This window comes from Pholcus phalangioides, unplaced genomic scaffold (assembly GCF_987345545.1).
Source record: "Pholcus phalangioides strain wild (caught in Gottingen) unplaced genomic scaffold, Ppha-v1.0 ptg000027l_1, whole genome shotgun sequence".
Taxonomy (NCBI): domain Eukaryota; kingdom Metazoa; phylum Arthropoda; class Arachnida; order Araneae; family Pholcidae; genus Pholcus; species Pholcus phalangioides.
The window spans coordinates 6695150-6717309 of record NW_028301617.1 but is presented as its reverse complement, the minus strand read 5'-3'; the positions used below and the strand labels follow the sequence as shown (position 1 = coordinate 6717309).

General features: G+C 34.7%; 1 protein-coding gene across 4 annotated transcripts; it reads left to right on the top strand.

The window, feature by feature from the left end:
* Window positions 1-5948: 5948 nt before the first annotated feature.
* LOC149068287 (uncharacterized) lies at window positions 5949-20749 on the top strand. Of its 4 annotated transcripts, XM_089251747.1 has the most exons (4): window positions 5949-6094; window positions 10030-10220; window positions 16067-16651; window positions 18212-20749. In XM_089251747.1, the coding sequence occupies exon 4, from the start codon at window positions 18890-18892 to the stop codon at window positions 19955-19957; it is 1068 nt and encodes a 355-aa protein (XP_089107873.1). In that variant the 5' UTR covers window positions 5949-6094; window positions 10030-10220; window positions 16067-16651; window positions 18212-18889; the 3' UTR covers window positions 19958-20749. The 4 variants fall into 4 exon arrangements, with proteins under 4 accessions (XP_089107873.1, XP_089107876.1, XP_089107875.1 ...); XM_089251750.1 differs by lacking the exon at window positions 10030-10220; XM_089251749.1 differs by lacking the exon at window positions 16067-16651.
* Window positions 20750-22160: the final 1411 nt, after the last annotated feature.

The following is a 22160-nucleotide window of genomic DNA, read 5'->3' as shown; positions in this document are numbered from 1 at the left end:
GGTGCTGATGTAGAAGAAAAAAAAAACTTAATTATTTATGATAATGACGTAACAGAGTGGACATCCGACAGAGAAGAATCTGGTACTAAAGACAAAACGTGAATGTAAAGTCGTTTTGCAAAAGTTAAATCCAAAATTTTTGATCAAGCATTTAAAGTAAATCTTTCAATAAGCTCAAAAGGGTTATAACATTTAATCTGGTGTAAAAATGTATTTCCCAAATGACCGTAACAGAGTGGAAATTTTAAAATGCGTTCTGGGTGGGGGGGGGGGGGGGGTTACTTTCATTGTCTACTAGCAGGAAAAAAAGTCTTGGAAAGAAACCCATTATATTGCACTGAGAATTAGCAAAAGTAATAAATCTAAAAGAACTATACAGTCGCTTACAATGTTCCCATTTAGAACGTTTTAGTACGAATTACTTTCGCGGTCCCCGTTTAAAGCGTTTTCCGACTTAAAATGTTTTTTTATGACTTTTTTTTTAAAAAAAACGTTATAAACGTTGAACAATAAGTATAATTCAAAAAAAAAGAAAAACTAGTTAAATACATTACCTTATTTTTTTTCTCGTTCCTCATACGATGAGTTGGGCCACTCTGTTATTAAAGATATCTGAAGCACAAAAGCAAATATTATTTTACACCTTTTTTTTCTAGCAACATGTCCCACCTTTTGAAAAAAGAAGAGGTGAATACTCCGAAGAGGGGACGCTGGACAGCAAATAGGTTCCCTATGGTGATTGAAAAACAACAATTACAATCACACCTAAAGAATACGTAAATATAATTAGAACAAAGCAGCCCGCAAATATTTGACTTATGGCCGTGACTTAAGTCACGGGTGTCGGGACGGAGGGGGAATCGCACTCTCGGTGCTGTCCTGACTTTGTCGACCGCGGATTGAGTATGGGAATGTGGTTGTGCTGCCTAGGGGGTTGGCGGGATGTTGGTCCGAACCGGGTGTGCTTTCCCGGCCGGTTTGAGTTTTCTCCGGCACGCCCACGATCAATGAGCTTATATAGCAAAAGCGACAGAGCCTGGGCGTGCAGTAGGGCTAATTAATTCTGAAATTATCTCTCTCATTAATTCTGAAATTATGTCTCTCATTAATTATGAAATTATCTCTCTCATTAATTTTGGAATTATCTCTTTCCTTAATTCTGGAATTATCTTTCATTTATTCTCGAATGATCTTCCATTAATTTTGGAGTTATCGCTTTCAATTATTTTGGAATTATCGCTTCATTAATGCTGAAATTACCTCTTCCATTAATTTTGGAATTATCTCTTTTCTTTAATTCTGGAATTATCACTTTCATTAATTTTGGAATTATCACTTTCATTAATTTTGGAATTATCACTTTCATTAATTTTGGAATTATCACTTTCATCATTCTGGAATTATCACTTTCATCAATCTGGAATTATCACTTTCATCATTCTGGAATTATCTTTCAGTAATGCTGAAATTATCGCTTTCATTAATTTTGGAATTATTTCTTTTTCCTTCATTCTGGAATTATCTCTTTCATTTATTCTAGACTGTTTTCTTTGATCAATGCTGAAATTACTTTTCTTAAACATGCATGTGCATCTTACATTATGTCTAAATACAAATTGTCTGAATACAAATTGTCTAAATACAAATTTTTGGTGCACGTGAAGCTATGTATTTGATTAATAAAATTGACCATACAATAAGGGAATAATTGTTCACACACGAACACACCCACTTTTGCGTAATTGCATCTGAACCTTGAGTTGCATGCAGAACTGTAGCAAGAAGATTGGTTGTAGTAAAATAAATGAATTTGGATAATGAGAAATCAGGATGGTGCCTGAACTTTTTTTCTGCAAATTTTTCAAATCCCGCAGAAAATGTATCCGTAAGAGACCTTTAAAAAAGCCTTTAGCTATGTAACCAAAACCATTAAGTTCTATTTTAAATCAAACCCAAACTTTCAGGAGCTAAGGTCACATGTTTCTATTTTTCTTGAATTCCCCACTGTTTTTTGGAGAATATCCCTGCTTCATCAAATTAAAAAATTCGGAAATACTTCAAAAGCAGCAGAAAAAAAAATGGAGCAGAGAGGTATTTCATCCCTGCTTGCAGTGGGATATTTTATTAGAAGCAAAGGTATTTTTTTTCAAAATGATTAAAGGGTATGAACTTTAAAAGAAAAAGGTTAAGGCAGCGATTCTCAACCTGTGGGGCACTGAAAGGGGGGGGGGGCGCTAGCATATCGAAAGAAATATGTATTATTTAAAAAAATGATTATTTTACTCTGAAAGGAAAGCAAAACAAAATGCATTATAAGATAATAAAAAAAAAATTCGCATTTACACTGATATAATACACTTCAAATAGGACTTTATCAGTACTGCACAATGTATTTAATAATTAGAATACATCCCATATTGTTCAGTATTTTCGTGACTTTCTCAGAGGAAAGATTGTTTTATTTTCGTTTAAAATAAGTTGATAAAAGTAATTTTCAGCAAATTATTTGAATGTAATATTCCATATGAAAGTTCCAAAAATTTCATGTGGGGGGGGGTGCCCCTCTGTACTGCACTTGTGGGGGGGGGGGGCGCGATGAAAATTATGATTGAAAATTGGGTCGCAAATACTGAAAGATTGAGAAACGCTGGGTTAAGGCCATTTAGAACTGAGAATTCAAAGTCAAGTTTATTGAAAAAATGTGGTCAAGATGTTAAAACTGAAACCTTTGAAAAAGCTCAACTGAACAAAAGATACAAGGAACAGTAGCTGTAAAAAAGGTAAGAGAAAAGAAAAAAAATTCAATAAACCAACTTTCACAATTGATTAGTATTTTCAAGAAAATTGCTTTTAGTTAAGAATGTGGAACCTTTTCCTAAGTAAAGGAAAGTTTCCTTTCAAAGTATTGTTAAAATGAATGAATACAATTGAAAAGAAAAATTTGGAATTTCTCTCTCAAAACATGAGTGAGAAATGACACACAAACGATAACAGGAGATATTTGTTTTGTTTTTTAAATCTATTCTAAATTTGAAAAATTTCCAGTAAAGGAAGGTACAGGGCAAAAGAATGTAGTGAATTTGAAGAATGAGAGTGAATGATAAATCTGTGAAACAGAAACGTGTCCACTGTGGGATAAAAGTATGTTCAAGAACTGGGAGATCACTTGAAAAAGTGTAACAAGTTTCTACTGCAAGCTGAAAGGTCATCAGATGAAGAAATACCATTTTTGAAACCAAGTGCATTCAGAAACACTTGAAGTTGGAGGAATTTCCGTACCTGAAAGACCAAGTGTTGCTGTGAGAAAAAGAGGTGCCCCCCTCTGTGTCATCTGATGCAATTAATTTACCACCAAAGAAAGTCTTTTGTCCTGACATGGATAACTTTATTTCCAAAATAAGTGATACAGAGAAGAAAAAAATGATATACAGCTTGTAAATTTATTTTATGCATGCAACATTCCGTTTTCTGTAGTTGAAAATAATCACATGAAAAACTTATGCAATTAATGCGTGGAAATTCATATTCACCACCATCAAGGCATGAAATTAGTACACATCTACTTGATGAAGTGCTGAAGAATATGAAGCACTCTATTGATATCTGAACTTAAGAGGCAAAATGTAACAAGTATACAAGATGGTTGGTCAAATGTGCATAACGATCCAGTTATTGCCAAATGCTTACATAATGGGAGCAAAGCTTTTTTTTTATACGTAAAGTTTATCCAGGATCAGTAAAAAAACTGCAGAGTACTGCATAAACTTGGTAGAAAGAGAAATTGATTACTGTGAGCAAAAATATGAATGCAAGGTTAGTATATAATGTACATATTCTCTTCTTCCTTCTCAATTTTAATCTAACATATTTCTTATGAGACTTTTAGAAAAGCATAATGATGCTAAATATTTTTTCCCTTTGAAAAAAAATTTCGATTACATTATAAAGAAATATGTCTCTACTGAAACTTTTGTATTAAATTGAAAACTAATTAAAATTTATAGGGTTTTTCTTAACGTTTCAAGTGCTTAGGCTGTAAATTTGTTGAAGATAAGTCTAAGGCCGGGATTACACTATAAAAGTGTTGTAAAAGTGCTTTTATAAAATTTGAAAAATATAATCAATAAGATGATCGGTTGAATTTGCTCCAATATAACCGATCAGTTCATTCATTGTATTTTTCACGTTTTATGAAAGCACTTTTATCTAACTTTTACAGTGTAATGCCGGCCTAAAACAATAAACTGATAGCAGATCATGGTATCTAAAATAGGCTGATAATTTATAATAAGTTACAATTTATATTTCATGTAGCCCTTTTGAAAATGAATACTGAATAACTTCTACTTTACATTACTAGGTTACAGCGTTTTGCTCCGATAATGAAAGCAAGATAATTTTAGCAAGGAAAAACTTGGAGAAGCGATTCGAAGAAAGAAAGGAAGAATGGAGATCGTAGAGAAAAAACTTATTGGTTTATGGGTGTGCTGCTCAAGGGCCGTCTTAAGAGCACCATGGGGTCCCGAGCCAAGTGGTTTTTCTGAGGCCCTGCCAGGTAAATTATAGAAAATTTCAACCAAATCTCATTTTTGTGAGGCCCCTCTTCTCTTGAGGTCCCCGGGGCGTGCCCGAGTAGGCCCATGCGTTAAGATGGTACTGGTGCTGCTCATTATTTAAATCTTGTGGAGAACGCTGTCCCAAGAGGGATATTAAAACAAATCGTTGAAGTTCAACGGTATTTCAGGAACCACCACCAATCTGAAGGATGGCTGTTGGAGAAGAATGGTGTCAAATCGTAGCTATCAAACTCCACAAGGTGGAACAGTCAAAACTACTGCATAGATAGTTTTAAAGAACTATCAAAAAATGCACGAGATATGCTACGAGCTTAAAAGTGACATCAAAAAAGACAGTAAAAATAACGATTAATGATGGGCTTCCAACAACAACTTCACTTGATATTCACTGAATTAGATTATTTGCAAAAGGGTAGTTGTCTTGGAGAAGTCATCCATATCTGGTCCACATTACTTGAATCTTAAGTGCTTCTTCCATACAAAAATGTCATCCAGAAACGTTATAATCAGTGCATAACTGCAGCACACATGGTAGCTTATCAAGGGCATCCAAAATATAAAGGGGAAAAGCTGACAAGTACTGAGAAGACTTGCTTCAGAATGGCTAAAAAACGTTAACACTAATGTCGTTACAAATATTGGATACTGATTATTATTCGCAATCAATGGTGCTTCCAAGCGTCATTGATGCATTAAAATGAATTCCACGAAATACAACGTTCACCAAGACAAACAAGGGCGTACCGAGGGGGGGACTTGAGGGTCTGGTTCCCCCTGGAATGTGAGAAAATGACCGAAAAAAGGGAAAAAGATGGCGAAATCTATTGTTCTATGGTCCCACCCCCCCCCCCCCCCCCCCCCGCGAACCAAATTTCTTGTTACGCCCCTGGAGACAAATGTGGGAGAAAAATATTCTTATTTACAGTTGCCTCTTCTAACTATCTTAATATATTGGTTTATGAGAGAGTTGAAAAACAATTTAAATCTTTGACTTCAGTCAGTGCCGTCTCAAGGCATGGGACCACCCGGGCACGGCCTGGGATCCTCAAGCGAAGAGGGGGCCTCACAAAAATGAGATCTGTTTGAAATTTTGGAAAATTTGTTTGGTAGGGTCTCAGAAAAATTAATTGGCCCGGGGGCCCATGATACTCCTAAGATGGCCCTGACTTCAGTAAAGAATAAAAATTCAAGTATGCTTCGTGCAAAAAAAAAAAGAGAAAACCGGGACACTTTTGTAAAAAAAAAGTCAGGATGGCCAAAAAAAACGGGACTATCTCAGAAAATACTGGATGTATGGTCATCTCACGGTTAGCAAATCGTGGAGTTACGAAATGTAGTTTTAACCTTCCTCAGTTGGCAACATGTGTTCTGCTGTTTATTGAATTTGAGTTTAGAGTCTGATTAATTGTTGTAACATTGTTTTGGCACTGTACAAACGTGTGCAATTTTGTCATCGTTATCCCCCGATTGATCTTGGAGTTTGTTGTTGAGCACGAGACCAATTGCGAACGTATGAGGTAAGGCTACGCCACGCTTCTCAATACCATAAGCGTCTTGTTTATTTTTCGTGCTGGGAATGGGGAAATGGGCTCTTTGGGCTGGTTCTCAGCCACATGAATATATATGTATATGAATGACAACACGTGTTAATATTGTTTATTGCAAAAAGTTGTTGAGGATATTCGTAATGCTGTGAATACCAATTTTGACAAAAAGAAAAACATTTCTCCAGAGTCCAGCATGCCTTCTTGGGCCCTCCCCCGGGACAGACTTTTTCTCAGTAGCCTCCTTGGAAGGGTTTATCATTCAAAATGAGGGAATGAGTACTTTTTTTTGGGGGCCCCCTCTGGTGATAATGAAATTTGTTACCATATATATTCAGGGCTCCCACTCGAAACTGTTGGGGAGAATATTACCCAAAATTCCATTGTACGTGTGTAGACAAAAGCCAAAAAAAAAAAGTCGGCTCAGTTGCGATAATGTGAAAATAAATAAACAAAGCTCAACATTTTTTCCCATAATGCGAATCGTCACTCGTTAGCCGAGTCAAAATTTGTACAAAATTCTTGCTTGTTAACCAAAGTCCTACTGTATTTAAATTTTTCATGGGAAAATGGACATTTGGATGGATGCAGTTTAGACCCATGGAGGAAGGAATAACAGGAGGTGACATCAGGAACGAAAATTGAAGCCGTTGTGGCAACCCTATGGGCTGATGAGTAAGCCCAAACAAACCGCTCTTTTCCCTATACTTAACATGTGTTTTGCCGGATCGAATTCTTTTAAAATATTAATAACTAAATAAATTTAAGCACCATGACCATTTAATGCGTCTTCAGGTAATCTACATGATCTAATAAAGGGGAAAAATAAAATCTTATCCTTATATAAGGTGTTCTTATATTTTTAATTTATTTTTGAAAAAGGGGACGATCACTTTTCACTCTTGACTCGTCTAGTTCAGTGCTTCAATTTATTTTAAAAATTTGATGCATCACATTAATGTCTATGGGAATATGATTAATTAAAATAATATGAAGCTGCAATAAAATGCAATTTCATAATTTTTTTCTTTTAACGGTTTATTTTGCCTTTTTGTTTCGTTCATCATTAGGATAGATCCGGGACATTTCGAAAGTGTTTCAGGCCCATGGGCGCTCGTCTTAAGCTTTACATGAGGAATTTTGATTTCTGAATCAGTTCTGAGGTGATCGAGCATCTTCTGACAGGACCGTAGCTAGGTTTTTTGCCACCCGAGGCAAACATGATTCAGCCGTCCGAGGCAAACAGCATTTTGCCGCCCCCGTGCCTCAAAGTACTGGAAGTGCTCGAACATCGTCCGCCACTGTGTATTTATGGTTTTGCTGCCTGTTGGCTGTACAAATTTTTCGCCACCCTTCTTCCGTTCCACTCTCATATTTTTGAATATGTATTACTGGAAATATATGCCGCCCATCCGAACTTTCCGCTATGTAGATGTATTGAGAAAAAAATATTAAAAAATAAATAACTTTTTTTACGAACCGCGATAAGTCATCTCTCTCTGGCCTGTAGTATTTAGAAAAATAATCTGGGCTGTTTTTTTCTCTCTTCATTTTGTACTAATTACTTTGCTTTTAAAGTCTTTATGTGTACGAAAATTTGACAAAAAAGTTTTGAATTGAATTTGAAATCTAAAATTGTGTCTGTGTTCGAGTTGAGAATACACACTGCACTGGAACTGTATGAATATGACATTTGCATGAGAAATATCCAACGAGTTCTGATTTTGATTCATTCGAGATGAAGATTTTGAGAGTGAATTTGTTGTTTACGTTTGGAAAATCAAGCTCCAGAGAGATTGATTCAAGTTTGACTGTTTACGTTTTTCAGTTATATTTGACAACCATATTTGTTATGGGTATCTTTTTTCAGCCACCTTGCCAAGCAGTTTGCCAGTTGTGGCCCTTGTGTTTGTAAATTTGAATTCTCTGTAGCAACTAAGATGGGTGAATTTCTTCATTCTGTGGATCATTAAGTATATTCTTTGCTTAAACCATAGGGGGGTTGATTTAAAGTTTTATAGAAAAATTTGAGTCAACAGCTGCAGTGATTTTTCTTCTCATCATTTTATTTAAAAAAAATTTACATGATTGTTCGCTTCGGATAGTGTTATGGATGCCAATAATTTATATATAAAAAATAAATTCACTTTCTCAAGTCTGTCTGATTAGTGAATGAGTCTGCTTCTATCAGTAAAACATGCTCCTATAGTAAAAACCCCTCTTTTACAGCCGAATAGTAATTTCCCCCTTGTAGGGATTAGAATGATTATAAGACTTTATCATCCCAGCAGATGATGATAAAGTTACTGCTGCTGCTTCATTGAGAAAATTGAAACAAAAGTGTTAGAACTAAACTGCCTCCACACACAATAATAAAAGTATGCTTTTCAAACCCCTGATTTGGGAAAATGAAGCCTTTTGGTCTTAAACAATGCAATGTCACATTTTGATTTTAAAAAGTTGTAGATTATACTTTCAGAATCAGATACTTTTTATAGTATAGGTTACTCAATGACTGCATAATTCAGAGATTGCTAATGGGATTTTGATTATGGCATTCTTAGGCCGGGATTACTCTATAAATGTTTGATAAAAGGTCTTTTACAAAACTTGAAAAAATAACTAATAAGCCTATTATTATTATTATTTACTATTATTATTAAGCCTACATTCGTAACCAATACGCTTATCGGTTGAATTTTTCTCAAGTTTTATAAAAGAAATTTTTGAAACTTTTACAGTGTTAATTCTGGCCTTACAAAGATTAATGTAAAAGATAACCCCTTACTGATATGTAATTATTGCCAATTTTCCGAAAAGAATAGTATGCTTGTGAGGCCATTAATAAGTTTTTTCCCCCTTGTTCTGAAAATCCAAAAAAGACATTAAGATGCCTTAAAAAATACAAACTTGGTTTTTCTTGAGTTCCTATAGGAAGAATTATCAATTTTTAACCCTTAATCCCTTTACATACGGGCTTTCAGCAAACATATTTGGACAATATATAATTGAAGTAGCAGCAATATATCTAAAAGCGATAGGCCTATGCTCCTCAATGTTGAGGAAATAGAGGGGAAAAAGATAAGTGGTTTAGGTTTTCCATTCTCCCCCACCTCCAAGCCACCTTTCCTCTTAGATATAATACTATACTTTGCTTTTACTCATCAAAACAGTGAGGAAGGAAAGGAAAACCACTCACATTTGTAATGACGTGTATTGGTAAGAGGAAAAGGAAGAAGAGAGGGCTTGAATGCATTTCTTCCATCTTCTCTGAGCCAAGAAATGTGAAAAGGTTAAACTGCTTAAATAATTAAAAATGAATCGCTATGCTTATGCACAAGGTAAAAAAAAAATTCTCTTTCTCTCCCATATTGCAAATAAGCAATTGAAATCCAGCACACATATGAGTACACTATTTATTTCTTCAGATGGTAGTTATGTGCATTTGATAACCTATTACAGTAATAACATGAATATCCATGTAGAACTATCTTGGTCTAATTGTCATAGCAAACAATGTAATTGTGAAGAGGACTGATTCAAGAATGATATAAAACACAAATACACACACAAAAAATGTTTTGTAATTCTCGTTTGCAGTGTTTGAGTTGAGACCCTCTCAACTATCAAATGGAATAAAAAAAAAGTCCTCTACGACATGTATCAACATTCATAAGAGAACTCTTGTCGTTAAACATCAGACTAAACTGTGTACACTTGCAATATACGTGAATATCAGTATACTACATGTGATTGTGCTTGCATAAAATGAAGTCAAACTAGTACAGAATTCATTGAACTCAATGCTGTTCTCAAAAATAACATTAGAGGAATCGCAATTATATCTGTTAATAAGTAAATCTAAATTAACAGGTTATGATGATGTTGGTTTTTTGTTTCCTCTGCAGGCACTGGGCGAACCAAGTTAAAAACATCTGATAAGTGGATCTGCTCAATAACTATTTGAAATCATAGTTAGTCAATACAGTGTGAATGAATTAGTGAAGATGACCCGGAAGATATCTCGTAGATTATGCAATAAATGTAGTGTTTATGAGAAAAAGAATCATCCTTGCAAGGAAATACAAAGGAAATAGAGGTTGGTATGCAAAGTTAGGACGCTATCTCATCTGTGCTGTCATAGTGTGAATACAAATCAGACTAAAACATTTATGTGAATGTGATGTTTTCTATGAAAGTTTTATCGACCTTTATCAAACTCAAGCACATGGTGTCTCAATCTAAAGATAAGACATAAATGTGGTTTTACCTCTATTCTTGTTGACTGATCATCGTCAACGCGGGAAAAGCCACATCATTGCAGTGAAAGTTTATTGAATTTGTATTTACAACACATCATACCAAAAATATTCATAGTGCTAAGGAGCCATTTGAATCTGACAGGTACAAAAAAACTTTTGTCCAGTTCCCATCAAAGCAATCACAAAATGGCTCCCCCCAGAAAAGAAACTCTTGAGTGCGAGGTTTGCAACAAAACATTTTTGTCTTCCTCCGGTTTAAATAGACACAAAGTGACTCACTTCTTGAAGAAGTCACATCAGTGTGAGGTATGCGGAAAAATATTTTCGCAACGTTGCAGCTTGGTTGTCCATTCTCGATCCCACACTGGAGACAAGCCATATGAGTGTGATCTTTGTTGTAAAAAATTCTCACGACGGGATAAATTGGTTATCCATATGCGTATTCACGCTGGAGACAAGCCATATGAATGTGACATTTGCGGTAAAAAATTTCGCACCAACACAGAACTGAGCAGGCACAAAAAAACAGTACACTATGGAGAAAAGAAATATCATTGTGAGATTTGCGGTAAAAGATTTTTTTATCGCTCTCATTTAGATTCACATGGAAGAATGCATTCTGGGGAAAAGCCATATGAATGCGAGATTTGCAGCAAGAAATTTTCAAGTAACACTCGTTTAAAACTGCACAAAAATACACATAGTGGGGAGAAACCCTATGAATGTGAGGTTTGCGGTAAACGATTTTCGAACAAATCCTATATACGTCCACACAGGAGAATACACACAATGGAAAAACCTCATGAATGTGATATTTGCGGCAAGAAATTTTCAAGTAGATCTGATTTAAACAAGCACATACTGAGACACACTGGGGAAAAACCGCATGAATGCGATTTCTGTGAAAAGAAATTTTCGAATAGATCAGATTTAAATAGGCACATGAAGAGTCACAATGGAGAAAAACCGTACGAATGTGATATTTGCTGCAAGAAATATAGGACAAATTCTTATTTGAAAACACATACAAAGATACACTTCAAAAAGACTTGATTGATTGTATAAAGTTGGCTTTTTTTGCTTTTCTTGTGAGAAATAAAATGTGATGTTTAATTAATACCTTTGCCTGAGACCAGAAATGAAGGAGACAACGTATTACTCGCAATGCAGAATTTTTAAAGGCAAAAATAAAATTGTGAGACTGCTATGGTATATGTTTGTAGTGACTAAGACAAATCTTACCCTTCCCTGAGCAACACGGTGCTGGCCGTATTTTTGCATTGCATATTATAGTACAAAAAGACTATACATCTGCAGTTGTACTCAAAGAATGAACTACTAAAGCAATTTTCATAATATTTTTCCAAATAAATTATTATTTTTTAAGTAATCACTGATGGGAACGAATGAATAAAATGCATAAAAAATTATTTGTTTTTGTTTTATTATCAGAATGATCTAATGAATGCAATTTATGTTATAGACCTCAGTATATAACATGCATAATAACTAATTAAATGCTAACTAATAACTAAATAAATACAGTAAACCTCTGAACAACAGCCACATTTTCTTGGAACAGAACATGGATTAACATTAAGGTTAACCTACGAACAACGATTTCCAAATAACAGCTGTCGGGTTCGTTTTGGGCGATTGATTGGCTTCTACCACAAGCACTGTCACTTTTTTTGATGATATTTGATTTAATCATAACTTTTAACAATAAACATTAACGCAGCCTTCTCACTTACAGCCAGCCTTTCATGTTATTTGCTGAGTCCACAGGAGATGCTCTCTTAATTACCAGAAACACCAAGCTTTTTTCCTTTTCTCCCTCGAGGGTCTTTCTCCCCTCACCCATGCTTTCTAATCTCATCATTCCTCTTCCCGATGGGGGAAACCTTACAACGGCCACTTTTGGAAATTAAAATGAAAGAAAAATGAGATGCATAAGAAAAAGTAGCCCTAAAAATTTGCTTTGAAGGAGTTTTTCCTTCATTGAGCCCTTCAAACATAAAAAATAAGTACATGTACTTTTCTATGTCAGTGGTTTCCAAAATGTGGTCCGCTGACCCTGGAGGTTCCTCAAATAGATGCTGATGGGTGCACTAGACGTGTTTCAGAAAGAACAAAGCAGAATTTAGGGTTAGTATTTGGTAAGTGTTATAGACTAGGAAGTCCTTGTTTTCCATGCTGTCTGACCAAGGGTGCCCGAGCAAGCACTAATTGAAAACACTGCTGTGGATAGAAACAAAAAGTAGCTGATTATATTGGACGATCAATCTGATCTGAAGAATACATGGCCAAAGATACAAGGATTATGGCGTAGCTGTATGAAATAAAATTTAATAAAATTTTTAATTCAAATTAACAATAGAAAAAATCACAAAAATAAAGTTCTCTCTATGAAAATTTTTTTGCATCTTTAATACAAAATACATACATTAATTAATTACAGCAGGAGTTATTACAATTCTACAAGCAATAAAAAAATTTAATATATGCTTCAGAAATATTGAACCTCTTAACAACGGTAACCTCCCAATAACGGCCACATTTCCTTGCTCCCATTAGCGGTTGTTGTTGGGAGGTTTCACTGTACTGACTAATGAAATTATTCACTGCATATGTGAGGCACTTGGTAAAAAATGATAAATGTCTGATAAACTTACGAGTGCAAGTTAATGCAAGTATTAGAAAGCCAAATTTATTAAGTTTGCAGTCATCTTCAAATTTTATTCATTAATTTCCTTTGTATAATTTGTATGTACCAAGTATGATTGCCTGATGAAAAAAATCGCTGTATTATCTGTAGATGATAATTTTTATATTTCGAGAGGAAAAAGTTTTTAAATTGTAAAAAAAATATAAATAATTATTATACAAATAATTAATCCCACAAATGAAATATTGCAATGCGAATACCTCAGGTCATGAACGTGATCAAGAAAATAAACTGCTACTAACAGTTATATTTAAAAAGTATTTTGGGCAGCCGTTGGTGGCAAAAGTTTGAGAAACACAAATTCTATGGGCTGCAACAAACTTTTTTCGAATTTTTGCTGACACAAGCTTTTCATGGAATGCATAATAAGCAGAACACCTGTCTTAATAAAAAAAAATTTAGTAGAAACCACGATGTGTTCTCCACACATCCCACATACAAAGGTTTTGGCAAGAAATTTGGATTACCTCTTTTACGAATCAGCGATAAATATGGTAACTGTCTCCTAAGCTAACCGCACGTTGAAAGAAGGAAGAAGGGGAAAGAAAAAATATATAAAAGGAAAAGTACGAATAGATGAAAGGTTCTTTAAGAGTTCTCTTTTGCTCTACATGCATATAGTAGGAAGAAAAAGCAACTCTCATAGATAATAGACAATCGTGAGATAATAGGGTTACTACATAGCTTCATGATGGTGAAGAGAGAGGAAAGAAAACACAGCAAACTTGTTTGAATTTATTCCACTTGTGTTTAGATGTAATGTTGCACTCGTAATCTTGAAGAGGTTAACCAAATAATTTACAAATTATATTCAGCAGATTACGTTAACATGAATGAATGTGATTTCTGCGAAAAGTAATTTTTGAATAGATCAGAGATTTAAATAGGCAAATAAAGAATCACAATGGATAGTAGTCTCAGTGGGGAATGTGTTTGACTCTGAATAATATTTATGCATCTTCACTTCGAAATATGGAGGGCAGATGGCAAAACACATTCCTTTCTGACTTTTTTTTATAACAGTTTTCATTTTAATTGACAATATTGCTCCTGGGTGATAAGACAAACCAGGGCAACACCCCTCATTAGATTAAATCTCTCTTATCTATAGGGAATGTTGCCTCTAAGGGAAGCGGTAGAAACTACGGATACAACATGAACTATGGATCAGCCTAGTGGGAGAGAACTTTGTGTTCTAGAGTGCAGGTGGCTAACAGCTGACCCGCGAGATGATTTTTTAGCCCCCAAGTAAAAATACTGTGCATTATAAATATAATTTCTGATCATTGTTTGGCATATTAGTTCCAACCGCATACTTCCTAATTTACACATTATATTCATTATTTCTAGAACTAAAATAATTTACTATGCCCTCATCATACTGTTTTTTTGAACACAAAATTGTATTATTGTTTATAATGTTTGTTTTGGAGCTCTTTTTTTTTTGGTATCTTGTTGCTAAAGTTTTGCCTGTTGTAGCCTCTATTTGTAGTGAATGTACGTTTGGTATTCTGCTTACATAGACAAAATTTGTTTGAAGAGAATGCAAACTCTTATAATGGAAACTCGAATTTTTGACTGACTAGGCTACATAGACTAATAATTGCAAAGGGCAAAAAAGCATCATATTTGACATTCTGGTTAAAGAAGACGACTCGCGGAATCGGAATACATGTATCGCAAATTGAAACATGATTTCTTGTAATCTTATGGACGTACAGGAGCACCATGCGATAGTGTGTGCACATCTTTTCACATATATAGGCAGATGGTCTGCCTAATCCATGCGAAGCTGGTCCGTCCAATACGAAACTAGAGATATTTCTAATGTGGTGTTGGCCCATCACAAATTTGGTAAATACTATCCATGCAACTGGCTTTTGGCATGCTTTCCATTCCCAATGATAAAAGTCCCCTCAAAGTGGCTACCAATGTGTGAATTGATTCATCGAGCATCTTTTCAACTCGTGCATCCTCATGAGGAAAAGGTACTAAAAAATCCAGGGGGGGGGGGGGCATTTACAGAAAAAGGAAAAAACACTCTTTTAAACTGAGCACAACTCTGGTCTATCGCCACGGGCAATTACTATTGAATGAGTAGTGCCGGAAGTGTGGTGCATGTGTCTGAATGCCTATCTAGTATTATGCTTGAATTTTAATTCTGCCATATATTTTTCAAACTATGAGTAAAGTGTAATGATTTAATATTTGTATAGTTGCTCTCTGTGGCTAAAAGTTTTATCTGTAAAATTCTAACTACAGATGTGTTGGACGGAATAATTTGCGCAATAAAGAAATTGTTGACACATTTCATCTGGCTGGAAACACAACCAGTTAAACAATGAATGTGTGTCAATTCGTGAAGGAATGCAAAACCTTTGGTAAATGTTTGGGACTTATGTTGGTCCTTGAATGGAGAGAAGTTGTCCACCCCATTCTAAAGCAAAAGATTTATACAAATCACTCTTTAAACAGAAAATATCAAGCCCCTTTTGCTACTGAATTCATAAAATTTCCCTTATTATGAATCCTTGAACTTCATCATTGAAATTGTGATAAAAAATCTGCAAAATTAAACCCTGAAATTGATATTGACTCTCTCTCCATGAAGATATTTGTTCAAGACTCATCTTCTGAGTGACCCAGAATGGCTTAATGAATACTGCTTGTATTTTGTTTGTATTCTAAGTGTGATCAAGAACATTTTTCGAATGTGGCAGGCTCAGAAAATACTAAAAAAAAACCTTTTGAAACTTATTCATGAAGAATGAGAATGGTTTAGATGTATTTTGGATTGTATTGGTCTGGAAAACTATAACTCTTTTCAAAAATATTTTATAATTGTAGGAGCATCAATTCAAAAGCAAATTTTAATCCTCATGTGATTAATTATTTCTAGATGTGTGTTTGTGCGATGTGAACAGGTTATGATGATGGTTTTTGTTTCCTCTGCAGGGTTTTGGAGAATCCCATCGAACCTGACCTCCAAAAACAAGCGGCTAGGAGATGCTCACAATCAGGATTATGATAAAAATTGTAGACACTTGACTGATAGATCTGGCAAAATTTGCCTAGGCTTTTCCCCTATGGGACGGCAATTGATGATGATGACTGATAGATCACCACTCTGATAATCTTCATGTCACGCTGCATGAATTTCTGTCTGAAATTGTCTTTGAAGATCTAGTGAGAGATCATAAAAAGATTTTCCGTGCGCGATAAATACTGCGCTCATTGGTAAATCATCTAAAAGGAACCAAAGCACTAAAGATAGCTCATTCATACTACTACTAGAAAAAGAGTATGCAACAAAAGCGAATCCATTTTACTGATACGTGTCCCCAAAGGGGCAGCCCAAGATGTCTCAATCTATGGAGGAAGCATATGAATGTGATGCTTGTGATAAACGATTCAAATCTCTTTCTCACTTGGTCAATCATAAACAGACCCATATTGAAGAGAAACTCCATGAGTGCCCTCACTGTAGTCGAAAGTTTCTGATGGTTGCTTATCTGTAATATCACATGAAAAGAGCTCATGGTAAGAAAGAAATGTTAGAATGTAAAGTTTGCACGAAATGACGCATTCAGGAGAGAAACCATACAAATGCGACATTTGTAGCAAGGTATATTCGTGCAGCTTCAATTTATTAAAACATAAATTGACTCATACCTGTGATGAGCCATATTAATGCAGAGTGTAGAACAAAACATTGTCGACCAAATTCAATTTAATAAGTCATAAAATGATTCATTTTGGAGAGAAGCTGCATAAATGTGATGTTTGCGGCAGACATTTTTCGAAATGTAAATATTTGGTTGCACATTGTTGGACCCACACAGAAAAAAAATCGAATGAGTGTGGTGTTCGTGGTAAAGCGTTTTCATAACTTTCACAAATGTGAGATTTGCCACAAGGCATTTATGAGTGATTCTGCGTAAAAAAACACAGTAGAATACACACCAGAAGAAACCTTACGAATGTTGCGTTTGCAACATTCTTTAAACAGGCACGAAAAAGTATACACTGTAGAGAAGTCATACCAATGTGATGTTTGCGGACAAAAAAATTTTCCGATAGCTCTCATTTATCCTCACACAGAAAATTACATTATGGAGAAAAACCACGAGTGAATTCTGTGGCAAAAGATTCACACATAATTATCATCTGAACATGCACAGAGCACTACACACTGGAGAGCAACCGCACAAATGTGATACTAGGTCTACCTATCTCATTTCTGAAAGATTTGCTTTTAATGAATGGGTTCAGTGCAGGAAAACAAAAGCATGTGGTTAATAGCACTATCAATAACATGATGCTGAAAGAAAACAAGTTGAACATGGGAAGGCTGCCCCAGTCTTGCAGGCCAACATTGTGAATTCTATGCTTTAACTCAGTGGTTCTCAAACTTTTGTCACCCACACTTCCTTTTCAAATTCATGAGTTATCTGCGGCTCCCAAGAATAGCCGCCGTGGTGGATGAGTGGTTGGGGGGGGGGACTCGCATTGCGAGGACCCAGTTTCAAACCCCACCACGGCCACAGTAGTGGTTGACTAAAGTGGTTTTCTGTGGTTCCCAACTTCGAGGTGCGAATGCGAGCCCATCTCCCTGTTAAAAAGTCTCACTACATAGAGCAACAGGCCTACAACAGTACAAATATTCAAACATCACACTTCACTCAGAATCTGTAATACAGATGGCACCCTAAAAAATTCACACACATTATATGCACTCAGATTGCTAAGTACGCACACTTCCAGAACAACTTGGTTTAATCCCACTGTTTTGTGGCATATAAATTCATATTTGCCTCAAACTCTACAGCCATATATATTCTGTCTGAAATCACTTGGTAAATTTAAAAAAAAAGTGTTTATCCCCTTGATTTTTGAACGCTAGTGTCTGAGTCCTTTAATGTTGTTCTAGTATTGTGTTCATAATAAGCCGATCAAAAAGTGTGTGTAAAACTATGTGTTGCTAGTTATATGGTAAAAATCCCATGTACGTCCCATATGTCAGAGAAATGACAATCAGATCTACTCATAAATGGATTTAAAATTAACTGTTATGATGATTGGTAATTTTTTCCTCCCTAGGCTCTTGGAGAACCCTCATCAGAGCTGCTCTTCTGACAAGCGGATGCACACAACAACAATCAGTATAAAAATTGTGCAAACTTGACAAATTGCTCACCGAAGTTGTGTATGAATATGGTATATGAAACTAAATCTACAGATTTGTATACAGAAACTATAGATATAGAGTATTTTGATGATTTTAATTAATATCTAAACATTTTTCATCAGGGGAAAAAAAAAGAAACTAAAGCACCAAAAATAAAGTCAATGATTAGAAATGATATTAAATCTAGCTGATGAAAAACCATATAAGAACATACTATGAAGTGAAATGTTTTTACAAAGTGACCAGAAGGCTGCATCATGTATAAAAAATGTTACTAGCACTGAAGATTTTTACTTGATGATTCATTGGTAGAAGAAGCTTGACAAATTGGATGCTTGCAAGAAAGCATTACGGTGACATTGTTGGCGGTAACCTGATACACGTGGAAAAAAAGGTTGTAAAAGGTTTTTCGCAAATTTTTAGAATTCATATATTTACAATGGGTCAACGTTGGAGGAAAACACTTGAGAAGGTTGTGCTGCAGTATTCACTTCGAAACCTTTCTCATTAATATTACAGAAAAAAATTTACAGTACTGATAAGGTATCTGAGTTTTCAGCAAAACTTGTCATTGAGTGTGAAAGCATATAATGTCTCAGTGGGTGGAGACTACGTATTATGAATGTGGTGAATGTGACAAAATATTTGAAAATCATTCTGATTTAGCTCTTCATGGTCAAATCCATGCAGTAGAGCAGCCACATGAATGTCCTGTATGTTGTGAAATTTTTTTGGCGTTGCCTACTTTAAAACTGCATGAGAGGATCCATGCTGCAAGAAAACTGTTTGAATGTGAAGTTTGCGGTAAAAAATATGCAAATAAACGCAATTTAAATATGCACACAAGACTCCACACAGGGGTGAAACCATACAAATGTGATATTTGTGGTAAAACATTCTCGAGTAAATTTTATTCAATCTGTCATAGAAGAATACATACGGGAGAGAAACCGTACGCATGTGAAGTTTGCGGTAGAAGATTTTCTCAGTCGGCTCATTTAAACACACATAGAAAAGTACACACCAGAGAGAAACCATTTGAATGTGATGTTTGTGGTAGAACATTTGCTCTTAACGCTACTTTAAAAAAACACAAAAGGATACATACTGGAGAGAAACACAAAAGAATACATATTGTAGAGAAACTACATGCATGTGATGTTTGCGGTAAAAGGTATACTGTTAAGTCTAGTTTAAACCTACACAGAAGAGTACACACTGGAGAGAAACCATACGAATGTGACGTTTGTGGTAAAAAATATGCACTAAAACACAATTTAAGTATACATGCAAGACTACACACAGGGGAGAAACCATATGAATGTGATATTTGTGGTAAAAGGTTCCACAATAAATCTTATTCAATCCAACATAGAAGAATACACACTGGAGAGAAACCCTATGAATGTGAAGTTTGTAGTAAAAGATTTTCTGAATCCGCTCATCTAAGCACACACAGAAAAGTGCACACTGGAGAGAAACTGTTCGAATGTGATATTTGCGGTAAAAAATTTGGTCTTAATGGTGGTTTAAATGCACACAGAAGAATTCATACTGGAGAGAAACCATATGAGTGTGATGTTTGCGGGAAAAAATTTTCTTGCAATTCTAATTGTAACTCTCACAAAAAAAAACATGCTAGGGAAAACAAGACATGAATGTGAGGCTTAGAGCTAAGAATATGCAAAAAGTGCCTATGCTTCTGAACAGCAACTATTCACATCAGGCCAACGACAGTTTTATCTTCAATGTGTAGCGAAATAACAGGTTTTGTTCTCTCTAAATAAATGAAGATAGACATCCTAGTTATGACCCTGTCTTCAAGTAACTCTTCTGTCGAAAAATAAAATCACCATCCAGACTTTTCAAATATGCTTTCTTTGAAATTTAGGCCATTTTTTGTGTTTGTAAGCCAAATTGTTAACAAACCCAGCCATTCATGAACTGAGGGTTGAATGTATAATTTATTAGTTGGGAAAATTATATTCCAGTCGTTGATTTCAGTGACAAATAATAGATTCAAATACGCCTCATTGAAAGCATGGGAAATTTTCATAAAAATGACCGATCAGCTGAAACACAAGGGCGCAAGACCCCTTTGCCTGTTGCGCCCAAAATGTTATTATTTCTGGGGACAAGCTATTCCATTTATTCACAATCCTGTTCAAAGGCCTGTTCACAAGTTCAGGCCATGATCAAACACAAATTCAGGGATCCCCAACATTATTTGAGGTTGTATTGCCAGAGTTCGAATGTTTGTGTTCTACAAGTGATGCAATCTGCCTTCCATATTTTGAAGTAAAAAATGGTGTGACATGCTACAATTACTTATCAAAATAAATTCTTAATGGCATATGCTTTTTTGCACTTTTATCAAAGTATTAAATTTTGCATTTGAAAAAATTAGCAAGATGAGGAAACTAAATAGGCAGAAAAACTCATAATTTTTTAGACTTTATAAAAAGGAACATAATGAAAATATAAACAAATGATACATGGAGATATGTGTGTGTGCAGTAAGACACACACACACATATCTATTTTTGTTCCAACTAGCATATATTTTTATGAAATATACATCAGAAAAAAGCATTTAGATATTATTCGTGAATCAAAATTATATATGATAGACTATATCAACGCATCAGCTTTACAAATTAATGTAAAGCATGAATTGTTGTCGGGTAAATTTAATGAGATGGAGTATCAAATTTTTGTGTGTGGGTCAAACACACAAATCAAATGGACAAAATCAAACACACATCACAATCAAATAATCAAATGGGCTTTTTTTTCTTGCCTTTAAGTGCTGCAAAGAGTCTAATGAGATCGTCATATTGTAAATTTGAAATAATGTCACTTTCAAATGGACATCATGTAAGTCTGTCTTGACTCAGTACAGTTTTTTGGGAGGACTTCAATCTTTTCGAAAGGGGAAATAGGATAGTTTACCCCAGGTACTTCGCTTGTTTGTACAATTGCTTATGGAAATAGTCATAACATTTTTTAAAGCTGTCTATAAACATTTGGTAACATTGCTCTAATGCAGGGTTGTTAAAAACTTTTTAAACTAAAAAAACTAGGTTTTTTCTGGTTTAAATAGATAGCATTTACATTAAAAACAATTATATTTATGGAAAATCATTCCAAACTTCAAATAATTAAAATAAATGTTCAATAATGTGTAATTAACACTATTACCATATTAATCTATAATTTTTTCAACAAAAACCAACTTCTGCAATGTAATTATTTTATAACGACTTAAGGAAATTAATATTAGTGTAAAGAATTGTCAAACACAATAAACAATTAAAATATAATAGAGATGTTTTCTTCAGTTTGCTTAAGCTTCTCCATATGCTTAAGAAGCTAATTTGCAAAAACTAAGTAAAAAATACTGAATATGCTTAATGAAGCATAATTAATGCAGATTAGTTAACAATGATTTACGACATACACTCATGCACAAGGTGATTATATTAAAGTTCCTATTTCAAAATACTGCAAAATCAGAACCACTTTCCAGAATGGCAAAAATTTACCTGAATAATCCTGAAGCAATGGAATTATGTTTGGTAAAGGAAAAAATACTTGAAAATGTGAAATAGATAGAGCTCGTCCAACATGTGAGAAATTTGCTAGCAGAATAAAAGCACTAGCCAGTTGGACTTATAATTTTTTTTGTCATTTTGGGGCAAAATGACTATTCAATTATCATTGCATGATTTCATAACTCATGGAAACATCACAAAAATGAAGCCACTAAACAAACAACAACTTGCACAAGAAATGTTTAATTTGTTGCCTATTGCGTTCTCCTATGAGATGGAAGTGCAAAAATGCTTGTTCCATAACAGA

What these genes read in the sequence shown, in the direction of transcription:
- LOC149068287 (XM_089251750.1), top strand. Translation starts at nt 18,890, where the DNA reads ATGTCTCAGTGGGTGGAGACTACGTATTATGAATGTGGTGAATGTGAC.